We start from the raw sequence: 18578 nt of genomic DNA on the forward strand, positions 1-18578 counted from the left end.
GCTTTGATCTAAGTGTCGGAGGCTTGTGACATTTTACGCAATTCGCGCGATGCGATGTCTTTGTTGTGTGGAGTGTGTAGTTGTGGCGCATGGGTTACTGTGATTACTCCAGTTTTGTGCCTGACTTAATCCTTCAGCGCTTGATCAATTTTGTGCCCTGCGTTTCTCAACGTCATTGTTCAATGCTAACGTCAAAGCTGCCTCCACGTCACCCATGGACGTCAGTCCCAAGATTTACGTTATCGCGGGGTGATCACCATCGGACAGGGGACTTGCGATCTACCTTTCTGATGCGCTGGGACGGCCCCTAGAGGTAGAGTGTAGCCTCTCATGGCGTTCGTAGGCGCATCTCGCCATGACGCGTGCGCCACGGACGCGACGAGCCCGGCCGAGTGAGAGACTTCACCCCCGCACCACATGTCTCGCCTTTCGGACGTGCGACAGTCTCGACGACAGGCGGACCCACGCAGGACCTCGTCACCTGTCACCTCCAGTCTCTCATCTCTTTGCAGCATCTCCGAGACCGAGCGAGCCCGTGCTGGTCGCGTTCTTCAGCGAGTGTAACGTGTGCCAGGAGCGGTTCGCCTTGCACGAGGACCTGGTGCGGCACATGACCTGTCACTTGGTGACGCACCCCGTCGCCTGCCGCCGCTGCCCAGTGCGCTGCGCCACCTCGGCCCAGCTCTCCGACCACATCAAACAGCACCACGTGACTCTCAAGAGACGCAGGAAACCCGCCCCGGCCAAGGTTTGTACGCGGTCGCCCCGCCCGCGAGCCAAGCGCCCCTTAGTTGTAGGTAGGCCCATAGCGCCAATGTTGTGGAACTGTGGTGCGATTGCCTTGGTTCCGTCTGGTCTCGTTGGTGTCTTGGCCTTGGTGCTGTGATGAATATTTATGACCAGTGGTCATGGTACAACGTGGTGATCATTGGTGCAGCTCGAAACGTCGAGCACTGACATAATAACCATCTTTGCTTGATAATGTCGCTTAACCAGTGCTCCCTGGTTAAACTGAAATCGGGGGCCGATAGCTATCTTCTTGAGAACTCTGAACTCACAACACAAAAAATTGAGATCAAAGCCTGTCTGATATCAGGGGTAGCGACGTGGCTAAAGTTCCACCGCACTCTTTGTTCCACATTACCAGAGGGCGCTTCATGTTCAGATCACGTTGTCGTTATCCAAGCCCACGTCTAACAATATGATGTGAGGACTATATGACCGACTTGCTTCGGTAACAAATGGTATGAGACCCTGCAATGAAAATGTCCATAAAACACATAATTCATTTAATGACAATCCGTTGAAATATCCATGCCCTGGGGCTTCGATGCGTGCTACGTTAATCTCTTCATATTTACAGCAGCAGTCGTCATGCATTGCTGTGAATTGGTTAGCGTTCTCCGAGCATGCGCTTTATGACTGACTTGCAGCCGGCACATTGGCGTGGCTGCTATACAAGTTAGGGAGTGCTGTTCACAGCTCTGTCTGTTCTTTGTAACCTGAAGTTTCATGGAAGTGGTCTCGAAACATGATAATTTTTGTGTCCTGGATGCGTTTTCTAGGATCTTATTCAGGGGTAGTGGGCTCGACGCATCTATCGCAGTTTTGTTTTTGTGAAGGCGTACGAAGGCAGCCATGATTGCCCAGAGCCACGAACATGAATTATTCTAGCATATGCTGTTAAGTCCAGGAACACTAGGAAGACTGCTGCGCTTAGGTGACGAAAATTTATTTTTGACAATCTGTAACGTGTTTAATGGTTTTATTCGTACTCCGAGTACTAAGGGCATCTCTCCACACTCCATCTACTTCCAGTATCTCTCCACACTCCATCTGCTTTCAGTATCTCTCCGTACTCAAACTACTAAGCTCCTCAGCGCTCACTCTCCTCAATGATCAGATACCGCCCCCCCCCCCCCCCCCTCCCTCACTCCCTACTTGCGCTCAGCTGTTCTAACTCCGTTCTAGCCACATCACATGTCGCATGCCGCAGCCTATTCGCTTTATCTTTTTGTGGTTTTTCATCTGACTGAATTGGGCGTAAGTCTGAGGGATACCGGAATTTCGTAGTGGGTTGGGTGAATCCATATTCGCGATCGTTCATGTCATTGGGCTGTCCAAATGTTCCTCCCCCGCCGAGTGCGGAGTCATTTTGTGCCCCTCATAAACACACCACAGTAAACGCACCACAGTGAACTGTAATCCGGAGCCGATTTCACTTGGCTTGCCGAGTGAATACTAAAACACACATTTTGATGCATTTGCGTGGATAGGCACTTAGTCCGCAAGACTTGATTGGCAGATCAGGAATTTTCGTCACAAGAAATAACAAGTAAAGAAGCAGTGCTCCCTAAACGATGATTTGAGCACCACCCTGAGAAATATCTGGAACGTTCCACGGCACTCTGGACCATGCAAAACGAACATGGACGAATCCCTCGCTTGTGGTAATTCCAGGGATCGTCTCATCAAAGCCACTGCCGGCTGTTGCAGCAGAACGGTAGACCGAACTGGACTGGGTTGGTGGGGCGGCTTTGATGTTGAGTTCTGACTGATTCAGTAAATCCTTGCGCCCACAGCTGGCCAGCCAAGCACTCAGTCTGTAAAACACCTTACAACTGGAGATACACATGAATAAAAGGGGAAGTAGTTTTTGGTGGAAGAACGTTAGGCAACATAGCATACCACCAACCATTGCTCACACTATCAGACTCTGAACTGCCTACATTATTGACTTAACAGGCTGCCGCACATTATGCACACCATTACGCTGTTAGCCATACATGATGCAGATATTCAAGATAGATGATTAGATATATACCCCAATCCATTCATATTCAGATTGTGACTTGCGATTGCAAATACATTCCGCCATGATGCAAACTGCCAATATTCTATTTGATAATCAGGTCCCGTATTGACCATGTAACTAGGGTTTAAACGTCATGCGGCGTTTGTAGCGCATCGCGTATCGCAGTTGCTTGGCGCTTCACATCAGTGGGTTGCGATCAGTTGCCATGACTACGCCTCGTACGAGAGATCTCTTGTGTGGTTTGTCTTCAACGATTGGTAGCATTTAAAATGCTCGGTCTGTGAATATTTTATTATGCATATGTGTACAAGCCCTGAAGTAAAACACACTTGACTGTAGTATCATGAGGCCAATATCATAGGGTTTTACTGCACTTACCTAACTGTACTCACATCACTGTGATAAGGGGAGTGGGAGCTATTACAAATCAGTATTGCAAATGCCCATATAATCACACCTATAGACAGAGCAAATTATGCAAGTTGAGCTGTCCAACTCTGCCACCAGGCACAAACGGCACAGACAAGCATGCTATCTAACGACAAGCCAGTCTTGGACAAGCCTGGTCATGGAATGCAACACACCACAAACGCCGCATGACATATAACTCCGTGTTATATCATCATACATGAAAAAATCGTACGTTCTGAAAAGGCTAAACTGTTCCAGGACTCACTATTCTTTCCAGAAATGTGTGTGAATAGCGAAATGACGGATAATTTCTTCTCAGTCCAACGGGGAACCGCCAGCCGCACGCCACCAAAACATAGTCGCCATTCGAACTAATGGGTTGCGTAGCAGTCAGCTGGCTACCTGAGAGGCCTCCGTACTACTGACGTCATCAAATTTGGTATACTTGACGTCATGCAGGCTTTGCTTCCAAACTACCTCTATTCTCACGCAAGCTCGATGTTGCCACTTTTTCGGACCGGACGGTTCTACCTCGTTAGATAGCCTTGCCTTGAAAGCACGCAACGCTGTTGCCGTGGAAACGGCATGTAACGTTTTGTCTACCATGCGCCAGATTATATGCCCTAAAGCTCCCATTTCTTGGCCATTGCCGCCATAGACATAATTTCTATGCCCATAGCCAACCGTTGCCATCAACTTTTTTGGGTCTTAAAAAGCCGATGTTACCCGCAAATTTCATGTAATTAGTTTGTTTTGAAAGTACCTTAGATGTGGTGCAATGTTAAAGAACACCATTTTGTTCTTAAGATTGTATTTTACCTAGCTGCCGCATTTGGTACACCTTGCCCTGTGTAAAATTGCCCGGAGCGCGTTACCTAGTTTAGAGTTGCCTTGCGGTATATGATGTATCGAAATGTGAGGGGCGTGTACTGCCATACAAGTAAAGTTGCTAAGAAGATAGCTTTTGGATAATTTTGTTTAGTCATTCACCATTTTGCAGGAGAGGTTTTATTTTAGACTGTTGTTGCGAGCTGATGCTTTGGAGCTTTGGTCAGATTGTGTGGCATGCAAGGCTTGCTCCGGTAAGATTTAGGATCGATTCTTTTCTCCTCCGAAGTATTTGGATAAAGATGTCAATCTTTGGTCCACTTCAAAGCGTGGAAGTAATACAATGTTTCGTTGGTTACATGTGAGAACCATAGTCCATTGTTCATGCGATGACAGTTTGCAAATGCTGACCCTAAGTGGTGGCAAGCAGCACGAAGTACTTGACTGGGGTATGGCCCAGTACTATAGCAGTTAGCAAGCTGGATTCGTTTCGAATGAAGTGAGGAGACGGATGGAGCCTCGACGCAAATCGTCATCACGTGATGCGGTTGTCGCCTTTCTACGATTGCGTTGTGCCGTATTTCATGGTTCTATATGAAATTGGAACGCTTACCAGATAGGCATGTGTGCAGCATCACATGATACATTCCTCAATGTGGCTCGGTCGGCAGACGGCGACGACAATATTCGATAGCTTGCACGAGTTGGGGGAATGACGGGCAGTTTGCACAAAACATATGTGCTTAGTGAGGATTCTGATGCTATCAGCTCTCAAGCAAGCCATTGATGCCACTTATCCTGTCTAAAAATAATACTGCGGTAAGGCTCACAATGAGTTTGCAACTTTTACAACTGGTTATTTCGTTGCGGCACGGAGCTGAAGTCATTCTCAGGAGAAGGCAAATATAACATTTTCTGGACGGAATTTCTGCACGATCACCCAGTATCTAATACTTGTCGTTTGACTCGAGGGGGGGGGAGGGCACGACCCCTTTGACCCTCCTGTTGACCACACTCCTGGTCGGCTTCCGTAGATGACATTTGCGAACATGGGTCCGATGGGGTCGTTGGCGATGGGCCAACAGATCAGACGTGTCTGGCGTGTATTATGTGCTACTGTCATTTATAAACCTCACTGTTAGTATCTCCCGAATGAGTCTGGTGTTGCATTGAATTGCGTCGGTGTGAACATCAGGTAGTTTGTTCGTGCTATCATCAATAATGGGCGATCACCAAGACGAGGCGGGACGAATTATCATATCTGACGTTTGCAATGCGCCGTGGACCACGTTCCAGGAAAGGGATGTAGGTAGCTGTCGCATTATCCCTGCTGTCGGCGCCCCTGGGTTGTCGAGGACCTAAATCTTCCTCACGTCCACAGTCCGTCTTCAGGGCCCCGCCTGCCTGCTCGTGCTCTGTCCTCTCTCTGCCTCGCCGCACTGCACCGCTCTCTCCGCCGGCAACGCTCCGTTCCCTCTGCCCACAGTTTGACCGCCGGCTGCGCTGCACCGCGTGCGGCATCGACAGCTTCCCCAGCTTCAGCTACTTCCACGACCACCACCTGTACCACCATCTGGCGCGGCGGCCGGAGCCGCAGGTCATTCTGGAGCGTCCTCCAATCGGTGCGGCGGCTGGCGCCGCCCTCAAACTCACCCTGCGCCGCAGCAGCCAGGAGCAGAACGGCCTGCCGCACCAGTTCGAGGTGAGGCCGCTGGCGGGGGGGGGGGGGGGGAGGGGAGGGGAGGGGAGGGGCTGGTACACCGGCTAGGAATGACCAAGCTGCCGTTGCTGAGGTGAGGCCGCTTATGAGGGGGGGGGGGGGGACTGGGACAGCGGCGAGGACTGTCCCGACTGCCGCTGCTGAGGTGAGGCCGCTGACGGGGAGGGGGGGGGGGGAGGGGGAGCCGGTTGGGACACCGGCCAGGAACGGCCCGACTGCCGTTGCTGAGGTGAGGCCGCTGACGGGGGGGGGGGGGGGGGAGGGGGAGAGGGAAGCCGGCTGGGACACCGGCCAGGAACGGCCCGCCCGCCGCTGCTGAGGTGAGGCCGCTGGCGGGGAGGGGGAGGGAAGCCGGCTGGGACACCGGCCAGGAACGGCCCAGCTGCTGCTGCTAAGCCCCTCTGAGGCCTGGCTGTGGTCGTGCCCGACGGGATGCATTTAGACTGGTGCATGAACGGGGGCGATCGGGACGGATTGGGTTGTGGCGGAGTGGGGTCGTGAGGGGCTGGGATTGGGACAGACCGGGATCGAGGGTGGCGCACGGTGGGGTCCGGGATTATCGTCAGAATTGCCATGGGATTGAGACGGCCTTGAAAGCGTGATAGCAATCAGGGCTGCACCAGACCTGTGGGGAGTGTGTCCGTACCAGGTCACAGTGCCCTGCTGTATGGGCTGACGGGCCGGCGGGCTGCTGATTGACCTTTCTTCTGGCACCCAGCATCAAAGGCTTTGGCGTGGTGACCGACCTCCAGCTGGCAACGGTATCATGCAATGCGCACCAACTGTGTGTGTCATTATCTTTAGCAAGTCTGTTGGTGTCATTCACGCTAGCCGGTGTTATTTTATTTTTTGACAACAGACGTGTGTTACTGTGCTGTATGTGTCCCGTGATATGATTCCCACGAAAGTCCCTTTTACGTTTTTGTTGTCTGGTATCTCGGAGTGGACGAAGGCGATGCCCGCTATGGTGGCCACGGATGCATGATCGGTCTATGAAACATTGAGAAGCCCTTCCGAGCTCCTCCCCAAGCTCAAGCTCCCAAAGAGCATCCCCTTCGTGTTGGAGCGAGTCCATGTGGTCATGGGCCGCCAGGCCGCTGAACTCTCCCCACCCGCCGTCCTCCCCGGGTCCAAGGCCGTGAGCGGCACGGGGACGAGGCTGCACCCCACACCGGTGGTGCCGAGGTCAGGAGGTGTGCCGGGGGTCAGGGGCCAGCGGAAGGTCAGAGGTGGCGCCGTCCGACACCGGACCGGACCGGGCGTGCGACCAGACGGAGGCACCGCCAGCCACGGACGGGCCCTGTCAACAGCAGCTCTCATACCCTCCCAACGCTGCAGCTGCTGCACTGGGGCCATGTGGGCAAGGGAAGGGTGTATGGTACGCTGAGCGCTGATAAATCGGGTCGACTTCATCCGAGCGATGTGGCTTCGACTGCCACATTGACGCAGGTGTGGCATGTGTGTGTGGCCGCATGCGGCGCATCGGGTTGTGTAACATCATTGTGCGCTTGTCACGTTCATTATCAACATCCGAGCATAAAATATATCAGACGATCGAATCTGGCATAGACGATAGGCATCGCTGACGACACACACTGAACGCGAGCCTGACTTCTGCGTGCTCGCCGCACGTTACACCGCCCCGCCGTGCAGCCGCCGCCTGCTGGGGCAGCCAGTCTGCGCGGCCGTGCTGCGGCCAGGGCGCAGCAGCCCGCGCCCGGCCGGCTGCAGCGCCTCCCCAGAACTTTACTTTATTGGGATTGGGCTGGCGAGCCATCGACCGGGCTCGGGTCGTTCGGACGGGAAGTCCCGACCGGGGCCCGCCGCCGGGACCCGGTCGCGGCCCAGTCGCGGGCCGCGGCGGGATGGATTGGAGGACGGAAAACGCTCCGGATGGCTGTGTTAGGCAGTGAGTGAGGGAGATTCTGTCTGAACGCCGTGTGTTTTGGCTACTGTGGTGCTCTGCAAGCACAGGCCAGGTTGGAGAGCTATCTGCGGAGGGAATGGATCGTCGTTTTCAGGGCTGTCCGCACTCCAGCACGGAGCGCAGCGTGCCATGTCGCTCTCGTAAGCCGCTAAGCTGACGCCATCCCCGGCGCCGCCAGGTGATCCCGTCGGACGGCTGCTCCTCGACCGGCTCCGACTCGGGCATGGACTCCTCGGAGACCGCGGCGCCGCCCAGCGTACCGTCAACGCACACCGAGCCGGCCGGCCAGCTGCCCGACTGGCCGCCAGAGGCGCCACCGTCGCCGGCCGTCGACCCCCGCCGGCTGCTGACCGACAGCGGCGACGAGTCCAACGGCCTGACCATCAACGAGGACCAGCTGTCGGCGGCCGACGAGGACTCGCGCTGGTCGGCCGGGCCGCTGGACGAGGGCGTGGCCGAGCGCCCGTCGTCCGAGAGCTCGCAGTGGCAGGATGCGGACGACTCGGCGGCGGCGGACGGCGGTGCGCCCGCCGAGCCCGCCGAGCCCGCCGAGCCCGCCGAGCCCGCCGAGCCGGCCGAGCCGGCCGGCGACGCCGGGCAGGCGGACGACGGCGAGGTGGCGGCCTGGCACGGCGACGGCTCGCAGGATCGGGACGAGCCGCCGCCGGCCGAGGACGGTGGGGCGACCGAGCTAGACGACCCGTACGCGGACGAAGGTGCGGACGAGCCGGACGAGGCGTTCGATTCGGAAGAGTACGCGCAGCTGCAGCTGTCGGACGGCGATGAGCCGGCCGACAGCGGTCTACCGAGCGACGCCGAGCCGACCGAGGAGACGGCGCGACACGACGTCGGCGACGGCGGCGACGGCGACGGAGGCGACGGAGGCGACGGAGGCGGCGACGGGGAGGACCACGGCGTGACGGCCGACGTGCTGGCGGAGGGCGAGGAGCAGGACGACGTGCTGCGCCTGCTCGACTCGCTGAACCGCGCCGGCGCGCGCAGCTCGGCCACGCCGCCGCTGCCGCGCCTGCTGCCGGTGGGCTCGCCGGCCGCCGGCCAGCAGCGGCTGACGGCGTCGGCGCCGCCGGCGCCGCCCAGCGACGTGGACGCGTCGGCGGGCAGCCCGGCGCCGCCGCGCTCGGTGGCCTCCGACCCGGGCACCCCAGCCGGCGACGCCGACCTGGTGGCGCCCAGCCTGCAGGACCTGGTGCCGGCCGCCGGAGACGGCGAGGGTGACGGAGCCGAGCCGGCGCCGGACGCGGCGGCCGACGCCGGCGGCGACGCGGCCGCCGGCCAGCCGCTCATCCGAATGGCTGCCATCGCGGCCAACATCCCAGACGAGCGCAGCTTTCGACACGAGGCGCCGCCGACGCCGCAGCCGCAGCCGCCGCCGACGCTGCAGCCGCGGCCGGACGGCGCGCGGCCGCCGCCGGCGCTGCAGCCGGCGGCGGCCGGCCTGCCGCCGCTGACGCAGGGCGTGCGGCCGGGTGCGCCGCCGCAGAGCGGCACCGTCTCGTGCTTCGTGTGCAACGTGCCGCTGCCGGACGTGCGCTCGCTGCAGGAGCATCTGCTGACGCACCAGAGCTCGCTGCAGTGCAGCATGTGCCCCTTCAAGGCGAACTCCGTCAGCGACTTGAAGGCGCACAGCGTCACGTTCCACGGCAAGATGCAGACGGGCGCGATCGGCCGTCCGCCCAACAGTGACATGTCCGGCCACATGACCAGCCTGCGGCCCATGGGCGGCCAGCCGGGCCCGGTGATGGCCGGGCTGGCCGGCAGCCAGCGGTTTCCGCACATCCGGCGCGGCCGACCCCCGCTCGACCCCGGCCGCTTGGCGCAGCTGCAGATGGCCAACGGGCTGCGCGGCCGCGGCATGGGCATGGGCGCCGGCGCCATGCCGCGGCCGGGCCAGCCCCTGCCGGCCGGCGGCCGCGTGTCCGTGATCAGCCCGCAGAAGCGGCCGATGCCGGGCCTGGTCGGCCACGACCCGAGCAAGCGGCCGCGACCCGGCATTCCCATCCAGCCGGACAAGTCTGACTGCCAGGTGATCGCCGTGCAGCGGCGCCAGCAGGGCGTGCCCGTGATCCAGAACGTGGAGGGCAGCGCGTACGCGTCCGGCGCCGGCGGCTCGACCATCCGTCTCAGCGACTCCATCACGCTGAGCGTGCAGGGCGCGCAGGCGGGCGGCGGCGCCGCCTCGGCACCCGGCGCCGACGTCGCCTCCATCCTAGCCAACCGCGGCATCTCGATCACGCCGGCGGCGGCGGCGGCGGCGCCCAGCGCCGCGCCGCAGCCGCCGCTCTCCCTGCCCAACCTGCCGGCCGGCATCTCGCTGACGCCGGCGTCGAGCTCGGGCGGCGACGGCTTCGCCGTGCCGCGGCCGCCGGGCGTGCAGCTGACCAGCGCGTCGCGACCGTCGCGGCCGCCGACCGTCGACCTGACGTCGGACACGCCGGCGCCGCGCGGCCCGCTCGCCTGCCGCTACTGCGAGCGCGTGCTGCCGAGCGCCGCGGCGCTGGCGCAGCACGAGAAGGCGCACCTGGGCGGGCCCAGCCAGAACCTGCGCTGCCGCGTGTGCGGCATCGTCATGCAGAACCTGGCGCTGCTGCAGCAGCACATGCAGACGCGGCATGGCTCCGCGCTGCCGCCGCCGGCGCCGGCGCGCGGCGTCTCCGAGCTGGTGGTGCCCGTGTTTGACCTCAGCCAGGTCAGCCGCGAGCAGCTGGAGGGGCTGGGCGTGCGCGGCTTCCTGCCGGTGTCGCAGGTTAACCAGCGCCAGGGCCAGCTGGGGCTGCCCATCATCAGCCTGCAAGGACTGGGCAAGACGGGGCCCAGCCCGCGGCCCGTGGCCTTCTTTAACCTGGGACCGGTGCGGCCGCTGCGGTAGCCGCCCAGCCGCCGCCGCCGCCGCCGCCGCCGCTGCCGGCTTCTGTTAGTTGTGTTGTAACCATGTGACGAGAGGCGAACCGGGGCGATAGGGCCGGCATGGAAAGACGTGCGCCCCTCGCTCCCGGGCGGCCAAGAGCTTGCTCGGAGGAACGCGCACGTGCGGCACGCACACCGTGACAGGGTAGACAGTTTTAACTGGTGATCATTTGTGGTCGGAGCTGCCGCACGCTGGCGCCGCAGCCTACCCCCGCCAACGACCGCAGATGACTCGTGGTGTCTGGACGATCTCCGCCGGTGTGGTGGATGTACATATGTTACATGATGAGATACATTTCGTTGCAATGCTTTTTATTATTGTTGTGTTGAAGCGAATGGAAGTTATTTGGTAGTCAAGATAAACGTTTGTGCTGTCGAGAGAATGCCTTTTTTGTCCTGCAGCGTGGGCCGACAGTATTTTTATACCAAATCACGTTTTGTAACCAGTTTGATGTTATTCGTTTCACGTCATGGGTTGTGCGAGAGTACTGTTGTGTGTGTCGCAAATATAGCGCTAGCTGTAAAGCCACAGTTCGCCGCCCTGCGCCTAGTTCACCTGCAGAGGCGTATTCAGGGGGACACACCCTGTTGCCCTGTAAGTTGTGAAAATCACTATGAAAGCGATTTTTATATGCATCTGTAGTGGGCTCAATTTTTTAGTTTCCTTCACTTTGTACCATTCATGATCAGCCTGCTGCACTCCGCCAGTTTGTGAACAAACTTTACGTCATCTAGCATGAGAAGCGCTTGTGTCTCTGCGACCACCTATGTTATGCATCTGCGTGTGTGATCATCAGAAATATGTTTGTTACACTCGCAGGATTCTGTTATTTGTGTGATTCTGTTATTAAGACTTTCAAAACTGGGCCACGCAACTCTGGGAAACGATGCTTGGTTTGTAGACCAAAAAATGAAAAAAAAATGATGTATTTTGACCGGTAGGTAGTATAGGATCAGCCGTCTCTTCAAAGAGCACCAGGAGCGGCACACGCTGCGGTTAAGACCCCCCTACAGTGCTGCCCTCTTGAGAGAGGCTATTGCCGGAAGAAGAAACGTTTCCTGCTACCTCTATTCTACATATGAGCTACCTACCACTCTGAACGGCACGCCGGTCAACCATCCAGAACGTCTGAACGACGCACGCAGACGCCCGCCGGGCCACCCGCGAGCCCAAAGATAAAGTGAGAACTGTTCTCGAAATCCGCATAAGCATCCAGCGGGTTTTCGGAGAACCCAAACGTTTCCGGCAAACGGTTAAGACGAAGGTACGATATTGGAAATTACAATGCAGGAGAATACACTTAGTGCACAGTAGATGTAACAGCGAGCCACGTTTCTGTACAAGGGAGTTCCCAATTGCCTCTTCCGATATCGTGGATCCCTTCAGGACAAAAAAAAAACTCCGATGCGGGCGGCGAGCGGGTTTCTGGGCGGACAACGTAGTTAAAAAACATGGTCGTTTCTTAAAATTCTAAGCACTGTGCTAAATAATCTTAGAATTTGTCGTTGATGCAGTGCAATTAAACTAAATTCGTATTCATTTACTGAGATTCGGTAGCGTAATGACGTCATAAGAGACGTACATCGGGCGGGCCCGTGTCAGAAACGAGGGCCGCGGCATGACTGGGGCCTACCCTCAGCAAGCGTGAGTCCGATGCCCAGTGCATCGGTCACGAATCAAGTGTGGGGTGCCGGAAACGACACATTCAGCGAGTGAGTACTCCGCTTATTACGACCGGGTAATAACTGTGGGCGTGGGCGCGTTGGGGGGGGGGGGGGGTCGGTTGGCCACCTTACACGGCAAATAGACCCCCACATTGCACGCTACCTTCGGCTCCCAGTTGCAGCGCTAATCAGAGTTGTTCCTAACTGTGTTGGCTTCACCGCACACGCTGTCACCTCAGTCGCTGAGCCGTCCTGAGCGAGCGCGTGCCATTGCTGCATGCGGTCCATCTGACCCTGCATCGTCGGGTATCGGCCATCCCACGGACATGTGACGCGGAAGGGCGGTCATGCGCGATCCAGCAGAACTGGGCAAGCGCTCAATCGCAGGCCTGCGGGGCAAAAAGACACTCTGAGGCAACATATATTAACCGTCCTCTTTGGACAGGTTTTCCTGGATTTTCTCAAGCAGGACCTCGATTCGCCCCTTCATGACTGGCTGGCCTTTGCTCGTCTTCTGCGTCAGTTTCTGAAGTCTCGCGAATTTCTTTTTCCGGTACTTCTTCAAAGCAGTCTGCCGCTCCTTCTCCTGTCGCTCTTCTTCTTCCCTCTGTTTTCTCCTTTCTTCCTCTTTCGCTTCGTAGATCATTTGCGCCCTCTGATATGCGGTCATCTTCATCCGCTTCTTGTTTTCCGCAATGCTGAAAAGTCAATGTGCTTGGTTAGATGTCTTCCGCGTAACAGCCGAATAAACTTAGCACACAAGTAGTTAACAATCACATTACGCCTTATAGTTGACAATCTGTAAAACAACGCAGCTAAGAAGACATGAGGGCATCAGCTCATGTACTTTCACGTGAAGCTGAATGTCTTCACGTGAAGGCATTCAGCTCAAGAACAAAGAAATATTCGGAAAGATCGGCTGCCCGGGACGAACACAGCCGGGGTTCACAAAATGACACCACCGCCTGCTTGACAACGTAGACGTCAAATTCACTTTTCGTGTTGCGTTTTAGTGGAGATTAGCACTCTATTGCAAGATGAAAATGACACCTCCCAGGAGAAAGCTGAGCGCAATGACACTGACCGTGCAAACGCAGCTTGAACACAGGCACCGCCGGTTCAGTTATTTACTCCGATCTAGCTGTCAGCTAATAGTGATAATAGTCACCGGCTTATGAACTCGGCACCAGGCGGCATGAAATCGAGAACCGTGAACGAGGACTCTGAGAGCAATGGGCGTATCTGGCCACGTGTCCGTACCGCATCTCATGCTACAGGGGCCATCTTTGAAAGGAGAATGAGAGAGAACGAGCCAGACCACTGTGCAGTTCCCACTGGTATGCCTGGTACACCGCCCCGTCCACAAACGTAGAACGTGCGACCGCTCTTGAAAAGAGAGCTGAGACACGAGCGCACTGGCGGCGCCACCGCCCTCGCGGAGGATTCCGCTGACTCGGGTCCCCGCGTGGCGCACACCAGGTGGCGTGGCAGGTGTCGTAAGTCGTACCGGGACAGTGAGACACCGGACTACACTCAGCTGAATCACTGGCTAACGCTCCTTAGACGTCGAGGTTCCGGTCCAACTCACCTGCGATTGATCTGTGTCGTTTCCGCGCCGCCTGCCTTGCCCCCCGCCTGTCGCTGCTCCTTCTTCAGGAGACGGTGGTAGTGCCTCATAATTCCCTTCTGTTTGTCAGTGAATTCTCCCGAAACGGCACCTGTAAAAGGTACGTTTCAGTCATACCTGCACTTCAGACGGACCAATAATATTTGGCGTTGAAAGTGGGCAGTTTCAAAGGCAAACATTTCGCGCGATAGGAAACGACACACCTGTTTCGCGTTTAATATAGAGGGTTCTCGGAGGCATATGAATAAAAGAGGGAATATTGAGCGAATATTGAGGGAATTTCAAGAGATCATTGTTTTGGTGGGCGAGGTTTTCTCGTACGCACTGCTGGTTGTATATCCCAACAGTCAGGCCTTTTATGACCTTAGGCATGTTCGAGACTTCGTATGGTGTGTTTTTCGTTTCCAGTGTGTCCATTTAAAATATCACCGAAGGTCATCCATTTCTGAACATTTTGATGAGTTCCATGATAATTTTCAAGACGATTATTACACTTTAAACACCCACTCATACACAGTACACATATAACAGTTCGACTTGCATCACATTCCTACGACACACACGTTCGAGCCATTTGAAAGAATGAGAATTGCATGCTGCATGATCTGATTCAAGGTACTTCCATGCCACCAAAACTTGTTGCATTTTCACTACAAAAAGTTACAACAAGTTAAAAGGTTGCTGGTCCGGTGGCTTCACATTACGGGAGTGAGCGGGGGGGGGGGGGGGGGGGGCGCTGCTTTACTAGTCGTATGTCGTACAGTAGTAGTTGCGTGAGGATTCGAACGGGCACATCAGAGGCTCCGTTCAGATGCCCTGAAGGCAACCTATACGCCCATGCAGATGGAGTTGCAATGGGCTCCCCACTGGGAGCCCCACATACGCATAAGCATATTTGTAGACGGGCAGGTGCATTTCACGCCCGACCTTATTGTGAAAAACAAACTGCCATTTCTAGACCTCCTGATCGACTGATCACATAGTAAATTTCAGATAATGTTTACAGAAAAGTCACCAACCAGGGTGAATGCAGGGGTGGTAATGGTGGCTGCCCAGATAAACACAGGAAATGGGTCACCCGGGCTTATATCCGCAGGGGTTTCAAAAAAAATTATTCACGGAATGCTTTCGATAGGGAGCTAAACCGGCTGCGCCAAATGGTTACCAGAAGCGGATCCATAAATAGTAACTCAGACAATGCTACGAAGTCCTTACTCGATGACTATCTGAAAAAAAGACAAAAGAACTAATGCCTCTCAGGAACGTCATGAGAATGACAACATTTTGGAAAACCGATGATTACGTATTGCGTGACATTGTTCGCAAACGCTGCGCCCCCAATGATCAACTGAAAAACTAAGATTTATAATATGTTACAAAAGTTCAAAAACGTTTTCTCTCATTATGAGAAACAACCTCAACCAACCGAAAGATGAAACTGACCAATGCAGTTTCCTATTTTTAGTACACCGACGGGGACTGTGAAACCCGCTTAAGGGAGGGGGACCGAAAACACGTGCGCGTACACACCACGACACCCGCCACCAGGAACACGTTAGTCATCAACAACACTGTACTAGCGCATACCACACCACAGGCGCCTCACCACGCATGAAACATTGAATGAAATGAAATGAAACATGAAACAAACACAAACATCAGAGACATGGTGCCCATCAACATACACAACAGACGACTTACGTAACTGACAATGTACGGCACACGATTAGCAAGATAACCCGCGCCCCCTCCCTCCCCCCCCCCCCCCCCCGCCCTCCCCGTAATGCCGTCACCGAAACAGTAACCTTTTAAATTTACATGGTGTTAAATCTACAAACTCCAGCCTGCAGAAGTGTACACTGAAGGAGATCATGCACCTTGGAAACATTATGATTTCAAGTGCCTGGAGCGTGTGCTTCGTAGGAATACGATGCAAACAGAACTGGTATATATGTAATGTGTGTTACCGCATGTCTAGAATGCAATAATGTTCTTCAAAATGACCATCGAACTGGTCGAAGAATTACAAATTGGATGCAGTTTGGTGATTTTCTATATCGACACACCGAAAACGAGAAGCACACCACACGAAGTCTTGAACAAATCGCCAATGCCGTAAATGCTGGATTTGATGTAATTGATAATATATATATATATATATATATATATATATATATATATATAATTACTATATATTTATGATACATTGTTATTACCAGATTTAGCCTACTTCATTTTGATTAAAGGCAATGCATGATTTGATTTGAGCAGTACATAGGTCATTCAGGGATGGATCCAGGCAGCAGGCACTGGACGCACTCGTCTTTTCAGATCGGCAAGTGCAGGCGCCGCTTCAGAGGCCAACTTGGGGCGCCGATGGCGCTCTTCTATGGCGGTCATGAGAGGCCGCACCCATTTTGGTTGTGGGGAACTGGCACGGGTTCAGCCATGAAAGACTTAGGTCATCCCATATTCCAGAGTTTTTCACCTTAATCTCACAAACCATGGCGTATCCTCTGGCACTAGGTATGTGACGTTTCTTGCATCGTTAATCCGCTCAGCTGTTAAGATTTGTATATTGTGGTGAGAGCAACCATGCCTTTTGCTATGCGAGCAGTACGAGACGCCAGTATATGCATATATATATATATATATATATATATATATATATATATATATATATATATATATCATAAATTTGTCGCAGTGGGCGTATTGCACATCATAACGCGGTCTGCGGTTTATACAATCGTGAAACGTTCGATATTAACCCACATTTAGACACAAACACGAGGACGCCTGCATGTTTCGCCACTGTGCTTTTTAGGAATAACTTCGCTTAATGCGTAGGTAAAGCTGTGTTAAAATAGCCTATTTTACCAGCCATGATTACTTTTCCGAATCGTCCGTTATCACATTGTACATGACTTCAACAACTAAACACGGCGATGGATTTCATTCCAACAACTCTGTTTCAAAATCCGTTCATTTAAATGTAAGAGCATGTTTCGCAACTGCACCTTTTAAGTAGGCAAAACACCCCATCAGCAATGGGAACGGTACACGGCATAGAGCCTATGAGGGTGCTCTAACCCTAAACCAACAGGAATAATGCCACACCTTGCCAAAAGTTGGCAACAGGCCGCATTGGGGCATACATTTGTAAGTGCTGCACCATCATGGTGGCGTCGGTCAACGACTCGCTACCCAGGCTCGGCGACCTGCACTCTATATCGAAAGATTCCAGTGTATTGCGTCACGTGTCTTGTCACCGAACCGCCTCAGTTAGCGACTGAACGTAGATCCAGTAACCGTGGATTAAACCGATTAAACTGAGTGCAACGCCTTTCCACATAACAAGGCCAATGCTAAAACATAGCCTATGACCGTTTGTACTGTCTATGCATCCCGAAGGACCATCTCCATTTCTCCATATCCATTCCTCCATTTCCTCCATCTCCATTTACTGCACGCAAGCGCCGCCGACACCACGTCCCTGGGCAACCACGGCGAAGGCAACACCGCCATGTCCTACAAGGAACACAACGCTGAACCCGATCACGGAGATCAGCCTGGCTATGGTGAACCGAGTGGATACTCGCGGCATGAAGGCTCTCCACAGCCCGGAGGCTCCTCCCGGCCTGCAGGATATCCGCAACCCCGAGGCTCGCCACAGCTGGGAAGCTATGCAAAATCTGGTTATCCAGAGGTCGCAGGATATCCCCAACCTGGAGATTCCCCACAGCCTGGAGGATATTCACAATTAGGAGGCCTCCCAAAGCCTGAAGGCTACTCACAGCCATGGAGTTTCTCGCAACCAGGAGGCTTCTCACAGCCTGAAGGCTGCCCACAGCCAGGGAGCTTCTCACAGCCAGGAGGCTTCCCACAGCCTGAAGGCTACTCACAGCTTGGAGGGTACCCACAGCCTGGAGGCAACCCGTCGTCAGTCAAAGGTCAGCCAATGGCCGGGGAGCTCATGGTGGCGGCAACGGCTCCACCAGGCTGCCCCGCCGGCCTCGAGTACCTCATGCGGGTGGACCAGCTGCTCGTCCAGCAGCGGGTAGAGCTGCTGGAGGCCCTCACCGGCTTCGAGACGGCCAACAAGTATACGATCACGGACAGGCTCGGCCAGCAGCTGTACGTCGCCGTGGAGGACAGCGAATGCTGCGCGCGCTACTGCTGTGGACCGGGGCGGCCGTTCGACATCCGCGTCACGGACGTCACCCGGCGTGAGGTACTCCGCCTGGAGCGGCCGCTCCGCTGCCAGGGCTGTCTCTGTCCCCAGGCCTGGCTGCAGCGACTGGAGGCGTACTCTGGGCCGGCGCCGCTCGGCAGCGTGCGCCAGAACTGGTCCGTCTGCACGAGCTCGTTCGACGTGCTGAGCGCGGACGGCGACGCCGTGCTCGCGATCGAGGGTCCCGCCTGCGCCTGTTCCCTCTGCGGGGACGTGGCGTTCAGGGTGCTGACCGCCGACGGCCGCCGGCCGGTCGGTGAGATCACCAAGCAGTGGGGCGGTCTGGTGAGGGAGGCGTTCACCGACGCAGACACCTTCGGGGTCAGCTTCCCCACCGACTTGGACGTGAAGGTGAAAGCCACGTTGCTTGGTGCTACATTCCTCATTGACTACATGTTCTTTGAGAAAGGATGACTGCACTGTGAT

The 18578-nt window shown here is 55.5% G+C and overlaps 2 protein-coding genes across 2 annotated transcripts; both read left to right on the forward strand.

Moving 5' to 3' along the window:
- Positions 1-512: 512 nt before the first annotated feature.
- LOC119106060 (uncharacterized) lies at positions 513-11474 on the forward strand (the record flags this gene model as incomplete). The annotated part of the gene is given in 6 exon segments (XM_037229658.1): positions 513-748; positions 5541-5756; positions 7880-8206; positions 9203-9457; positions 9656-9954; positions 10207-11474. Coding segments are annotated over 6 exon segments (1715 nt in total), but the record flags the coding sequence as incomplete, so codon positions are not given.
- Positions 11475-13588: 2114 nt separating this feature from the next.
- On the forward strand, positions 13589-18566 carry LOC119106062 (phospholipid scramblase 1-like). Its single transcript, XM_037229659.1, has 2 exons — positions 13589-13637; positions 17920-18566. Exons 1-2 carry the CDS (start codon positions 13589-13591, stop codon positions 18564-18566), a joined length of 696 nt encoding a protein of 231 aa, XP_037085554.1.
- Positions 18567-18578: the final 12 nt, after the last annotated feature.

The sequence above is a fragment of the Pollicipes pollicipes genome, unplaced genomic scaffold (genome assembly GCF_011947565.3).
Source record: "Pollicipes pollicipes isolate AB1234 unplaced genomic scaffold, Ppol_2.1 Scaffold_6138;HRSCAF=7277_pilon_pilon_pilon, whole genome shotgun sequence".
NCBI classification, from domain to species: domain Eukaryota; kingdom Metazoa; phylum Arthropoda; class Thecostraca; order Pollicipedomorpha; family Pollicipedidae; genus Pollicipes; species Pollicipes pollicipes.